Source organism: Myodes glareolus, chromosome 12, assembly GCF_982192425.1.
Source record: "Myodes glareolus chromosome 12, mMyoGla1.1, whole genome shotgun sequence".
In the NCBI taxonomy this organism is placed as follows: Eukaryota; Metazoa; Chordata; class Mammalia; order Rodentia; family Cricetidae; genus Myodes; species Myodes glareolus.
In genome coordinates this window covers 35,610,828-35,624,578 of record NC_142037.1, presented here as the reverse complement: position 1 = coordinate 35,624,578, position 13,751 = coordinate 35,610,828, and the positions used below count along the sequence as shown (strand labels likewise).

Below are 13,751 nucleotides of genomic sequence, written 5' to 3'. Positions count from 1 at the left end.
GAACTCATTTCCCTAACAGAGGCCCAGCATTCAACGCTCAGAGCCATCAGTTGCCTTTTCCAGCTCTAAAAGCTTTTGATTCCCTCCCTGTCTTAATCATGAGTGAATACTGAGGATCAGCAGGTCCCTAAGCAAAGTCTTTAGGAGACAGAAGCCATAGAGAACAAGGTGGAACCCTGAAGGCTTAAACCTATAAAAAGGAAGATGTCTCCTGAAAAGTGAGATGTGCTGGCAAGTCAAACAGCAGTGCAGTGTTCCTGCTAGATCTGCAAGCTGTTCTGGCCATTGTTTTTGTCCTTTGTGTTGTCCCACAAATAGTATCTTTGTGTTATTTTCATGATGGGGGAGGTTGGATAATACTAGATGGAAATTGGTATGAACGGTTAAATTGTTAAGAAATGGAAGAAAGGACAGAAAAGGAGTCTGTATCAGCGCTCATGGAGCCTGCTCCTCTCCATGCACTTCACTCCGATTTTCTTCTCTTCCATGTAACTCGCACCCTCCTCTCATGTGTCTGTCTCCATCTCCTTATTTCTTGGTGTCTCTTCTCTCTGAAGATCACTACATTTCAAGCTGTCCGAAAGGTATCCAACGGAAATGTGCCGTGAGCTTAATCCTAGCTGTCTGCTCTGCCGCCATTGATTGGCTAGTTGTTTTGAATTGGTAGTGGAGCAGTTTCACATGGCTTCCCACCCTCCCTCTCAGTAGGAACAGCTGGTTCCTGTGAACCTGTTGTTTGATCCAGCAGCATCAGGAGGTGGGAGAGAGGGAGGAAAGCCTGTGACTTTTGGATGCCATCTCCTGGTGTATGCCTGGATCTTACCTTTCGTGTTTGGGCTATTTCTGAAATCTTAAGTAAGAAAAGGCCATACAGTTTTACCTTAACTTTTCAGTGTTGCTTTTTAAAATGCCTTACCCATCCTGGGAATCTGTGTGACACAGTCGTTGGCAGATTCCGAAGAAACAGATAGAGACCGGTGTGATCGGTGGAGATGCGAGATGCAAGCAGCCCTCCTGAGTTCAGGACAGCTGCTCCCTTTGGCAGACCAGACCTGCATCCAAAGATGGCACGTAGCATTCTCAAAAGAGATCGTGGCTTGTAGCGGCTTGTCATTGTGAGCTTTGTGTCTTTGTTTCATCCTTCACTGTGTTCAGCATTTCAGACCTACACAACTTCCTGCCCCCCCAATAGATGACTCTGTGTCTTTTTGTGTCCCCTTTACTCATTCTTCATTTCTTCTCTTCTGGTGTGTTCCTCTTGTTCCTTGCAGCTTCCTGGGATTTTTGTTTTTGTTTTTGTTTTTTCAAGACAGGGTTTCTCTGTGTAGCCCTGGCTGTCCTGGATCTCTCTTGTCACAGAGATGGCCTGCCTCTGCCTCCTGAGTACTGGGATTAATTTAAAGGCACGCCCCACTACCTCCAGGTTATTGTTTTTTAAAAATTAGGCTTTGATTTTTTTTTGTCGTTCTTGTTTCTCTTTAATTTAAATACAAACAACACTCCATCCTGCATTTTAAAAAGCTGTTCTGTTAACCACATCCCTTTAACTCACTTGTTCTTTGTATTTTCTAAGGAGGCACTTCAGTTCGAAAAGAAATCATCAAGAATAAAGTCAGAGCCATTGGGAAAATGGCGCGGGTCTTTTCGGTTCTTCGGTAAGGTTCTGTCATTACACTGTGGGCTGAAGGCATTTGGAAAGTAGGTTAGAAGGTAGCTTTAGAGTGGTGTTTTTCCGTCTGGTGCTGGAACTGCGAGTCCTCTGGTTGAGTGTAGTTCTTCTGGATGAGTGCAGGTTGACCCAAACTTCCATGGAAAAGTAACCATGTTTGGAAAACATTCATTTGGTACTGGCATAGATGTAGAGGTTTGATGTGGATTTTAGAGCCAGATTCCCCATGTTCAAATTCTGGCTTTCCTTACCTGTGTTGTCTTGGGTTTAATCTCTGGGTCTTAAATTTCCTTGTCTATAAACTAGAGATTATAATAGGACCTAGCTCAAATGTTGCTAGTTGAGTCAAATGGGATAAAGTGTGGGGAACAGTGCCTGTGATTGAAAAAGAAGGACTGGCTAACTATTTCCATCTGAAGTGTTTGCAGAAACCCTGGGTCTGATGCAGGTCGGGGCCTGTCTTCATCTGTTGCTGCCTCTCTGTTGCTCTCCTTCAGATGTCACTGCCCGGCTGTGCTGAGGCTCCCTGGCACTAACCAGGGCTTCCATGTTCCTTTGCAGGGAGGAGAGTGAGAGCGTGCTGACCCTCAAGGGCCTCACTCCCACAGGCACACTCCCCTTGGGGGTCCTCTCTGGAGGAAAGCAGACCATTGAGACTGGTGAGTATGAACATGCCCTTTCCAAAAAGCCTGCCCCGTTACCAGCAATCAGTGACTCTATTTAGAACCTGATACTAGAGCAATGGATATTTATCTAAGGGAGGATGAATCATGACCCTTATTTTTTCCTGTACACACACACAAAATATTTCAGAGTAGTTGCCCTTTAAATGCAAAAGTTAAAACAAACTCAGTAAAAAAAAGTGTAGAGAATAGGCATTGTAGTAGGCAGAGTCTTTAATAAGAGACAAAAAGTACTGACCTTAAAAGAAAGTAAAGTTTATCAAAATTAAATTACGCTTATGAAAATACATAAGAGAAGAAAAAGGCATGCCATAAGAATATTTCTGCACTATCTATATCTGACAAAGGTCTTGTTTTAGGATAGACAAAAGATAATAAGAAAAAATAAATTTAAAATATAGCCCAATGATCTTTTCAGTTTATTTCATCAAAGAGGATTTCAAGATGGCCAGTAAACGTCTATGAAGATGCCTAACATAGTTACTCATCTGGAAGATAAATGTAAAATATAGTGAAATATGACTATATACCAATAAAAATGACTGAAATTAAAAAATTGACAAACTCAAGTGTCTATGGAGGACTGGACTAGATATAGGCTGATGGGCTTTATAACTGGACTCAACCACTCTGACCAGCTGATGCCAGTAAAGGAAAACACATTTGTACCCACACCGTGCAACTCCATACCAAGAATATCCAAGAGGAATTAGCATGTGTGTCTATCAGAAGGGATCCTACATAAGGATGTTTACTATGGTTTTTATCATGGTAGCTCCAGATCAGAAGGGCTCTCCTGCCTGTTGGTAGTGAGTAAGTTATACTATATTGGTACGGTGGGCTGATGCTCACCCACTGATCCTGTTGCTTTAACTTCAGAGCAGAAGCTCTAACCATCAGTAAACGAGTGATGAGCTCTGAAATTCAGAAGTCATCCTAAATTGATTAAAACACCGATTCACACCAGAAATGAAGAGGCACAAAATATATTGAAACCAAGTCCAAAAAGGTGTGAAGAAACATGTACATCACAAGTTAGCATATCTATAAAATTCTCTTACTGCCCTTGGTTTGCTGTCCTTGAAAGGTTTGCTCTTTCAAGATCTAACAAAAACCTAAAAAAATTAGATTAAAGCAACCTTTGTGGATTAGTAAATTTTCAAAACTTTTCAAGTAAAGAAGCTATATAGACAAGTCTCTCTCTCTTTTACCCATATTACCCCAAACCCCTCGTCAGAGCTGTTCACAGAAAATCTCACATGACTAAGTAACAAATCAAAGTGGATAAGTGTCTTTAAAACAAACAAAACCCAGCACATTTCTTTAGGGGTGGCCTTAGGTTGACCACGCTTCCTTCAGTGGATGACTTCACAGCCATGTTCACGAGCGGCAGCACTAAAAAGATTCAGTGAGTTATGAAGGTGGGAGGGGGTGGATATGTATGTGTAAAAATAAAAATCCTGCAACCGTTGGGTTGAGGGTGCATTGGAAATATTTTATGGGCCTGTGAGATGACCCAGTGAGTAATAAAAGATACTGCCAAACTTGATTACCTGAGTTCAGTCCCACATGGTGGAAGGAGAGAACTGCCTCCTGCACTCTTTAACCTCCGCATGTGTGCTGTGGCACGCTCGTGAACTCGCGCGCTCTCTCTCTCTTCCTCTCTCTCCCTCCCTTTCTCCCTCCCTCCCTTCCTCCCTCTCTCTCTTTCTCTTTCTCTCTCTCTCTCACACACACACAAAATAAAAATGTAATTAGAACATTTAAGGGTCTGGAGAAATTGCTCAGCATTTAAGAGCTGTTCTTGCAGAGGACCCAGGTTTGATTTCCAGGAGAAACAATCATACCCATAAAATAAAAATAAATCTAAAGCCAGATGGTGGCACATGCCTTTAATCACAGCACTCAGAAGACAGGGCAGGAGTTCAAGGCCATTCTAGTCTACATAGTTAGTTCCAGGACAGCTAGGGCTAGACAGATAAACTCTGTCTCGAAAAACAAACAAAACAAAAAACAAAAATTAAAATACTGACTTACACACTCTAAACATTTGAATTTTATGATATAGGAATTATATGTTAGTAAACAGTTTCATGATTTTTTTTTTTACCACGTCCCTTGTTACAGACTGCTGTGCTAATAACCACTACAAAAAAATGGTTCTATGAGAACCCCAAAAATGTGGTACTGGAGGCCTGTAGAGACGGCTCAACCATTAAGAGCACTTGTTATCCTTGCAGGGCACCTGGATTCAGTTCCCAGCACCCACACGATGGCTCACAACCATCCTTAACTCCAGTTCCAGGGGATATAACACCCTCTTCTGACACCCATATATGCAGACAAAACTTTCATGCATATGCGTGGGTATCGGGCATGGGTATCCAGCGGGAAACGCAGACTCCCACACATATGAAATAAACAAATCTAAAATACTTTTCTTTGAAATTTGATGCTGCTATGTACTACAGAAATTCAAACTCTAAGTAGGCCAGCACTGTTCATAGAATTTTAGACAAAGGTTTGGCTCCCACTTCCTCACAGCCGTCTGAGCAATGCCCTGCTCTGTGAGAAGCTGCTGTCACTGCCTTATGTGGCTTATTGGACCCATCTGAGGTTAGGGAAGTTGTATGTGGCAGTGCTTTTAACAGGAGCCTTCCAGGGGCATCACAAGCACTTGGGTTGCCAACAGATGTAGGAGGGCAGGTAGCTTTGCAGCTCTTCCCCTTCCTGTAGTGGCAGGTAAAGCCTCACAGTGGTCTGGCTGCTGAGTGACCTTTCTCCCTTCCCTAGGAAAATTGCTATTGGAGGAGTCGAATCTCTTGCTGCACCCTAGACCTTTCTGTGTATTTTACTGCTTGATAGAAAATGGCAGGAGGAAGTTTCCTGTTGGTGCTCATTTTTAAATTGCTTCCATTTCTGTCGCTGAGAGGGGGAGGATGGCTTCCTTAGTAATTGACCTGCTCTCCTACACAAGAACAGAAGCTATGTGGAGTGTCCGTGTGAGCTCTTCATAGCTCCCATCTCAGATGGGTATATGAATTTGAGTTCAAATCAGTGCCTAGTCATTTACCCCAGACCGGAAGTAACATCTCACCTATAACCTACTTTTCTCCATTTCCAAATGCCAGAGCTATTCAAGGGGCTACCCTATTGCTGTTGTTTATTGAATGGATAAGGACAGTTGGATTATACATCAGTCATTTGAAAACATTAAGAAGAAGGATTTTTAAATAGGACCAAGCAACAGCTCGCCTGATATGATCTGAGCAGTTATAAACTCAAACACAGTTGTGATGTTAAATTATCTGATTTGACAAGTCATTTTGATGTGTGATTCCAAGACATAAACTAGCAGCTGGCTGTTTCGAATGAAGAGAGCAGCAGTCCTGTGCCACCAGAAATGCTAGAAACATTAGATCCACCCGCTGCACGTGCACATCCTCCTTCAGCCTCTTTGCAGTAATCCCCTAATTTCTTTTAACTCAGAACCGACTTCAGTTATGGGTGGGTGTGCTGGCCGGGGGACTCTGGGATGTCTGCTGGCAGCATTGCTGTTGGTTCACTCACTCTTTCTCTGTCTTCATTTTTGCATGCCACTGCTCCTGCCTTCTTGCAGCCACAGTCAAAGCGGCAGAGGCACGGGAAGGTATGGTCATATCACTCTGTTGGAACGCCCCTGTGTCTGTGCGCCAGTCGCAAAGCTTCATCAGCATTTCCAGACTCACTTGTATCTGCAGAACTGTGACAGAAAAGGAGAGGATGGCCCTCAGTGTGGCCACGTGTCAGCCTGCTTCTCAGATGACCTTCACACAGTTTATGTCCTCTGTAAACCTATCAGTTTTATGTAATGACTGAAGCTCCTGGTAATGACAGAAGTCAAATGATTTAAGTATTTCTTTCTTTATTAAGAGAATTAGATAGGCTTTGTTACCTAATGACTCAAAAGGTTAGCAGGCATAGAGGCAAAACAGATAGAACTTAGATGCTTCATTTCTGAAGTTGACCTAACTGAAGTTGCATTCAGACTAAAGTAGCTTTGTTTCTATGGGGACACATTTTAAGTAATACCATTAGAATTGATAAACCTGTATTGTAGATTTAGTAATTTTATTAGATAAGGTGATTCTTTGACAATTCAAAATTGAGTCAGGCTGGAATTATAGCTCAGTGATAGAATGTTTGCCTAAGGTGTGTGAGGCCTGGGGTTCAATTTTCAATACCACAAGAAAAAAATTCAAAGATGAATCAGATCGGCAGTATCTAGAAGCTGTACTGGTCTTATCCTATGTTCTGACTGTGAAGATAAAAAGCTGTCTTGAATAGATAGCTCTTGTCACTTCTGTGTGGTCAGGCTGATGCTTGTGCTTAAAGCAACCATCTGTGTGGTGTGCAAGGCTCTCCTGGTGCTGCCCTTTTCTAGAATTGAGCAGGTTTTTCTTAGGAAACTATTTCAAATGTGTGAAGGTTAATTAAGAGCTAATCTTTCTTGTCAAGTTTATTTCTGCCAGAATTTTTAATCTATGACTGTTTCTACTCACTGTGAGCTGTATGGAAGCAGTGGTTGTGGACAAGGCTGATTTAATCACGTGTTGCTTGTCACCAGACATGTGCTCTGTGCCGCCTTCCTGTGTGTTCCTAGGAAATTGCTGTTTGCTTAGAAACTTGATCTAAGCTCTTGACTTTGCCACCTCCCTGAGCACTTCCTTCCCCCTCTCTTGTTTCTCTGCAGCCATCAGAGGGTATCCACAGAAGATCCGAAGTTTTGAAGAAGCCCGAGGTCTAGACCGAATTAATGAGCGGATGCCACCCCGAAGAGAGGGTGGGCATCCTGATGGACCAGTGAAGATGGTCCACTCACACGCTGCACGAAGGAGCGACCATGGAAAGAAAGCCCTGTAATGACTTGGAGCCCTGTGCAGCCCAGATGAGTTCCAACCCTGCGAACAAATCATATTTATTTATTATTGGAAATGAAACAGAAACAACTCAAACAACTTAAACTTGGAGGTGCATTTGTAATTCAGCCGCATTTATTCTGTAAGAAAGATGACCATTTTATAAATTCTTTTAATTTATGTTCAATATATATAAAAAGTACTTCTGTTTTGTTCCCCGCCCCCCTTGTGGATCTGATTGTTGTCAGTGAGTGAGTTTGTGTGTGTGTGTGTGTGTGTGTGTGTGTGTGTGTGTGTGTTGAACTTTGTTCTGTAAAGGAGACTGTCCCCTAGTAAAAAGGGACTTGAAAGCCTCAACCCTGGGTTTCTGACTCAGGCTACTACTTAGCCCTTCTCTTGTCTGGGGAGGGGATTTCTTTCATTGAGGACTTGTAATTTTACTAACTCCAACATGTCTTTTCATTCCCCTTTCTGTTTTGGTACCATTGAAGAAAACCTCAGGTGGCAGTAGCTAAAACTGCCTCTGTTCTGAGGGAAACTTGAACTTCCGAGAGAATAACTTAAATCTAATGATTTTAAGATCCAGGTGGGACTGGCTTCTGAAATAATTTACTTTTGGACTCTTCAGTTCCATGAGTGTGGGGTTTTTGTTTGTTTGTGATACACAGAATTGAACCCATGCCTCACACATGGTTTCACACTCTGCCACTCAGCTGTACCTCTACTCATAGGTTTGTTTTAATGGTTCTAATACAGTTCCTCCTAAAAAGTGAGATGGCTAAGGCTGATGACTTGAGTTTGATCCCCAGGATCCACATGGTGGAAGGAGAGTAATCCTCTTTCCAATCACAGAAGTGATCCTCTGACTGCCGCACAAACACTGTGGAACACACATAAATAAAAAATTAATAATAATACTGAGAAGTTTTCTTAGAATTGTTTAAAGTCCCCTTGGAAGTTTAAGGAAGATTTTCAAAGTTTCAATTGTTGCAAGATTCTTTTGTTTTTATTTTTTAATCCCAGATGAATCCATCTGCAAAGGAAGTTGAGTATTTTCTGAAGGCCTGCAGGATATGCATCACTGAGACCTGGCCTTGCCCTTCTGTGTCATCGCATCAGGCATGCATCTGTTTTTCCCAGCATGCGTCTGTTTTCCACTGTCAGTATGTCTAAAAGGACCTTATTAGATGGTGGAGTGGGGTCCTTGTAAACTGACCCTTGTAAAAGGGATCAGATGAGTGAAGGCTTCTGGTCTAAAGTTAATTAGAAAACTAGCTTCTAGTCACATCCCTCAGGGGTCATTAGGCTGAACTCTGTGGAACCTTGGTTAGCATAATTTGGAATCCAAAATTAGAGATTGAGATATAATTGCCCCTTAGATTTTTATTTTTTTGACACAGAGTCTAGCTATGTAGGCCTGGCTGGCCTGGAACCCACAGAACTCCACCGGCTTCTGCCTTGTGAGTGCAGGCATTACAGATCTGCCCCACCACTCCTGACCTCCCAAGTGCAGGCATTACAGGTCTGCCCCACCACTCCTGACCTCCCAAGTGCAGGCATTACAGGTCTGCCCCACCACTCCTGACTAGCTTGCTGGGCTTTTTTTCTTTAAACTTTTTAAAGAATGTCCTAACTTAGAAGATTTGGGGTTGCTTGGGCTTCACCTTTAGCTCCATCTGATCACAGGAACCATGTCACAGCATCACTGGTGAGCTCTATGATGACTTGGATTCTGAGCCTCTTGGTCAAAGCTTGTAGAACTCTTTGATGTCATGTGGGAATCTAGCATTAAAGTAAGTATTTCAGACAATAATATAGCACATTGGGAGATTTGGGAAAAGCATAAAAACAACAGTAATTTTTACTTTTTTAAAAAAATTGATTTTCATGAGGAAAATGAAAGGTTAGCTTGTTTATCTGTGGGATTTTTTGGATTTATTTTATTTTATGTGAATGAGTGTTTTGCCTGAATATATGCATGCGTGCCATATGTGTGCCTGGTGCACAAAAGGTCAGAAGAGGATGCCCCAGGTTATCTGAAGCCTCGAACTAGAGTTACAGATGGTTGTGAGCCACCTTACGGGTGCTGGGTTTGAACCTAGTACTCTGCCAGAGCAATAAGTGCTCTAAACCACTGAGCCACCTCTCCAGCCCCCATCTGTTTTTGTTTGTTTGTTTTTTTTAATACCTTTGCTAACAGTTTATTCATGACAGAGATCAAAGTATTTTTGGGAGTTGTAGTGTTCCTGCACAGATTGCTTTGTTCTTAAAAGAGAGCCAAGTGTGATGGCACAGGTCCACAATCCCAGCATTGGGAATGTGGAGGCAGAAAGATCAGTAAGTTCAAGGTAATCCTTAGCTGTCTAATGCATTCCAAGGCCAAGGGACAGTGGGATGGCTCAGCAGGGAAAGGTCTTGTCTTCAAGCCTATGATCAGACTGGTGCCCACTGGTGAAGAGACAGCCAGCTTCTGCTAGTTGGCCTCTCGGCTCCATATGTGCTATTTTGTGCTTATACAAAATAGGTAAATATAAAAAATGTTAATAAAAAATGGTGGCTGGACACCAGCTGGTGGTGGGACATGCATTTAATCCCAGCACTCAGGATCTCTCTGTGAGTTCCAGGCCAGCCTGGTCTACAGAATGAGTGCCAGACAGCCAGAGCTACACAGAGAAACTCGATCTTTAAAAACCAAAAAGAAAAAAAAAAAAGTGGCTGGAGAAATGGTTCAGTAGTTAGGAACACTGACCTCTCTTCCGTAGGATCCAGGTTTAGTTCCCAGCACCCTTGCCGTTTGGCTCAATATTGCCTGTGACTCCAGCTCCAGGAGTTCTGATACCCTCATCTGGCCTCCACAGGCACTGCACACACATGTAGGAGCTCACATGTATACACATACTCTTTAAAAGAATGAAATTATTAAAAATGTGTATCTCAACCAGTCATGGTGGCACACACCTTTAATCCCAACACTTGGGAGGCAGAGGCAGGTGGATCTCTTTGAGTTCGAAGCCAGCCTGGTCTACAGAGCAAGTTCCAAGACAGCCAGGGCTACACAAGGAAACCCTGTCTCAAAAAAACAAGCAAACAAATAAAAAAATGAATTTGAGGCAACTTGTGCTAGACAAGCCCCTATCTTGATGGGAGGCAGGGATGAGGCATTGTGGAGGAAGACAGGGGAACTTAACTGTCCTGAAAGAATCCTCGCAGGAGGGAAGGAAAGGCCAGAGTAGCAGTCTTCTCTGGTTGTCCTTTCTTTGTACCTTATGCTTTTCTCTCCCAAATCCCAGAAAAGAGCCTTTCTTTGGAAACCCACCTACATAAGTCAGTCCTACAGTAGGTCCTGCTGTGACACACACACCACCGGTGGAGTGCCCTCTCTCCTAAGGATCCCTAGGACCCAACATCAGTTCACAGGCACACTGGACAGCCTTAGGAATATGTCGTAACAGCTGCTGTTTTCCTCACTTTAAACTTCGTTAGACGTTTGTTTTTAACATCTGAACAAATTCCCTCCTGGATGCCAACCTTAGGTTTGCCCTTGGACAGCTATTTCTGCTTAGGGCCACCACTCCGTTTTAACTGCTGGCGAAGTTCTACAGTGCTGGGGTGTTTGAAACCCTTGTGTTTTACTACATCTTTCCCCTATATTCTAAATATGCCAAAACACTTCCCTCTTTTTCGGTTTTCACATTAGGTCCACAGGGATCTTCTTTTTCAGAAACTTCTCCCATTCGGAGAAATTACAGTAACCACTTCTTAAAGCAGTTCTCTAGGAATGGCAGAGCCCTCCTTTGCAAACCTCTGAAGCAGCGTTTTAAAGTGGACACTCCACACAGAAAGGGCTTTCCAGCTGTGGTTAAATATACATGTATGAAACTTCACACTTACCAAAGACTAATTTTTAAATAGAAATTTAAAAATTTGTCAGACATAAAGGGAACATCCTTTTCAATCTCTGTGTTCTGATAAAATCTGAATAATACATGTGTGTGCATAGATGGTCTGTGTGTGTTTAGATGATCTGTGTGTGCTTAGATGATCTGTGTGTGTGTGCATAGATGGTCTGTGTGTGCTTAGTCTGAGTGCTTAGATGGTGTGTGGGTGTATGTGCTTAGATGGTCTGTGTGTGCATGTGCTGGGGTTGCTAACTAGTGTGTTACAATGTAAACAGCTTCTGTTTTCTTTGCAATCTCAAGGCAACAGATACCTCTTCTGTCACTAGATATTAACCATCAAAGTATATATGACTTGTCACATGACGATAGGGGGTGCTTGATGTGGCTCCTTGCCTAGGAACAGAGATGTCAGGGAATGCCAGCGTTGCTCCCATCTACCACTTTCTCTCTTTCATTGCCTTTTCTTTCCTTCCAGAGTAGCTTGCTGTTCAATAAAGCAAGTTTACCTCGCTAGCAAACACTTCTTTTCTTACCCTGACAACTTAGGAATGATTTCCTGACTCTTCAGAATTGGAAAAGAAAAACCCTCTTGTTTTGGTCAGTAGAAAATCATTTGATGACATTAAGGAGCAAAGGTAGAATTTCTGAAAATGGAGTAGCTCTTGAACCTTCGCATTATTCCTTAGTTACTTTTCTCCATGTGGCTTTCAAACACAAAGTCTGAGGCAGCTGGTGTATGTAAGAAAAATATCCTAAGTCATGTGAGATGCAGCTGGACTTCCTGCTTATAGCCATTGTGCAAGAGTTCTCCAGCCTTCAAATGAGGAAGCCCAGATCCCTTCCCTCTGCCTTATGTAAACCTTGTAGCTGATCTCCCAAGTATCGCCTGTATCATATCTATAAATGTCTATAAAGTTCACATTCTAGAGAATGAAATCTATGCTGGCCAATCTGAGTGACCACTCAGTTATACTAGTTTAAGAAAATCCTGCCCCACACTGTGGTTCATAGTTTCCTTCATATTAGTGATCATCGGTTTTTCTGCTCAATGTTTGTTTTGAAGATAATTTCCTAACCAGTAAACACTTGAGGTAGCATTCTAGAACCCCAGTATTTAACCTAGATGTTATGGTAACGGCAGAACCCAGGTTTCTTGCTTTCGGTTTTCCCTACCCAGGCAGAAAACAATTCCAGAGGAAGAGTGGACGTCGAGCCCAGTGTTGGGTATGAGGCTCCAGTTTGCTAGATTGTTTGTGGATTTAGCCATGGGGTCTGACCTCATCTGACAGCCACCCCATCCTTCCTGTAGTCTGTTAGACTGGTGTAAAGGGCAGCCAGGATGGGCCAGTGAGACACCAGCGAGGAAGCTTTGGGTCACACGGAGAAATCCCTTTCAGTCCTTGCCATGGTCACAAGCTCATAGGACAGCCGTAAGAAAGAACAGACGTGTGTAGAGAAGAAAGCTGGTCAGCCAAAGGACAGGGACAATGCTCTCGTCTTGGATGCCAGCAGTGAGCTGTGTTAACAATAGGGCTCTGTGCCACTGAGTTTGAGAGAGGGAACTACACGGCATTGGGACTGGGAGCTGTCCTGCCTCTATCTAGCCAGCCAAAGTGAATGGGGTCAGTGTTGGCTGCTTTCATCTATGCAGTCACAAAGGTAAAGATGATACTGAGGGCATATTCCCTCCTGGGAGGCCTTGACCTCGCGCCTCAGCAACCGTGGCAAGACGTGCTAAATAACACCTTTGTTTGAGCCAGGGTTATGCATCGTCAACGCTTTTATGCCAAGTCTAGGTGGTTTCAGATCAAGCAGCGAGGACGTGGACATGACCATCCCTCTGTGCAGCTCTGAAGTAGAGCCAAGCACGCTGCCTGCCTGTAAGTCCCTGCCATGTTCCCTTCGATCCTTTTCACAGTTTTCCAGGTCCCCCCTCCCTGTCCTTTTGGTTTTGGGGGGCTTATCAAAGTGAAGTGCCCATGATTAGAAACAGGCAACCAGAGATTGTGATTTGTGGTGGTAAGATGTGATCTGGATTGGGCACAGGAGGAAGCAAGAGGATCACGGCAAATTTGAGGCTAGCCTGGTCTCACAATGAATTCCAGGCTAGCCAGGGCTATATAATGAAAACCTGCATTGAAAACAAGAGAAAAAGAAGATGTGTTTTTATCTGTCCCCGAGCTTTTGTAAAGATGCCATCAGGAGCTCCTCGTATTTCCTTTCTCACAGTGTTCTAATCCGTAGCTCTTCTTCCTAATAGGAGTATCATCGACCTTCTCCTGGGTCGGTTCCTGGTCTTGCTGCCTAGGTGATGAGGTGGTCACACATGCCGATCTAGCTGGTGGCTCTCTGAATGATGGGCTATGTGCTTGTGCTTAGAGGTTACCCACATTCTCTTGCTTTCTGTTATGGAAATGTTGTGGAAATGTTACTTATCAACAGGAGACATTAATAAGTCTTTGTGAATAATAAAAGTTTTGTAAGAACTTTCTTACTGTATATTGGAAGTCATCTTTAAGATTAAAAGAAGAAAATGCCCTTAAAATTGAAGAAAACCTTCACTGACTCCCTGTGTCTTTATTTCCTTGATTTCTTAGTAGAG

The 13,751-nt window shown here is 43.1% G+C and overlaps 2 protein-coding genes and 1 long non-coding RNA gene across 6 annotated transcripts in view; 2 read left to right on the top strand and 1 right to left on the bottom strand.

Moving 5' to 3' along the window:
• Positions 1–7,472, top strand: part of Ppp3cc (protein phosphatase 3 catalytic subunit gamma) — a 72,969-nt gene extending 65,497 nt beyond the window's left edge. For 2 of the 3 annotated variants that reach the window (XM_048421824.3, XM_087912205.1), the window contains exons 11-14: positions 1,574–1,655; positions 2,231–2,328; positions 5,972–6,001; positions 7,085–7,472. In XM_048421824.3, coding sequence (XP_048277781.2) covers positions 1,574–1,655; positions 2,231–2,328; positions 5,972–6,001; positions 7,085–7,254 — 380 coding nt within the window. In that variant the 3' untranslated portion in view covers positions 7,255–7,472. The remainder of the gene's footprint in view (positions 1–1,573; positions 1,656–2,230; positions 2,329–5,971; positions 6,002–7,084) is intronic. The other variant, XM_048421826.3, reaches the window with a different exon arrangement.
• LOC146892301 (uncharacterized) lies at positions 4,221–7,089 on the bottom strand. Its single transcript, XR_015004896.2, has 2 exons — positions 6,894–7,089; positions 4,221–6,094 (listed from the first exon to the last, which is right to left on the bottom strand). It is a non-coding gene; the product is annotated as an uncharacterized LOC146892301 (long non-coding RNA).
• Positions 7,473–7,614: 142 nt separating the features above from the next.
• Positions 7,615–13,751, top strand: part of Sorbs3 (sorbin and SH3 domain containing 3) — a 36,252-nt gene continuing 30,115 nt past the window's right edge. For both annotated transcript variants that reach the window (XM_087912204.1, XM_087912203.1), the window contains exon 1: positions 7,615–13,029. The gene's annotated coding sequence lies outside the window, so the exon portion shown is untranslated. The remainder of the gene's footprint in view (positions 13,030–13,751) is intronic.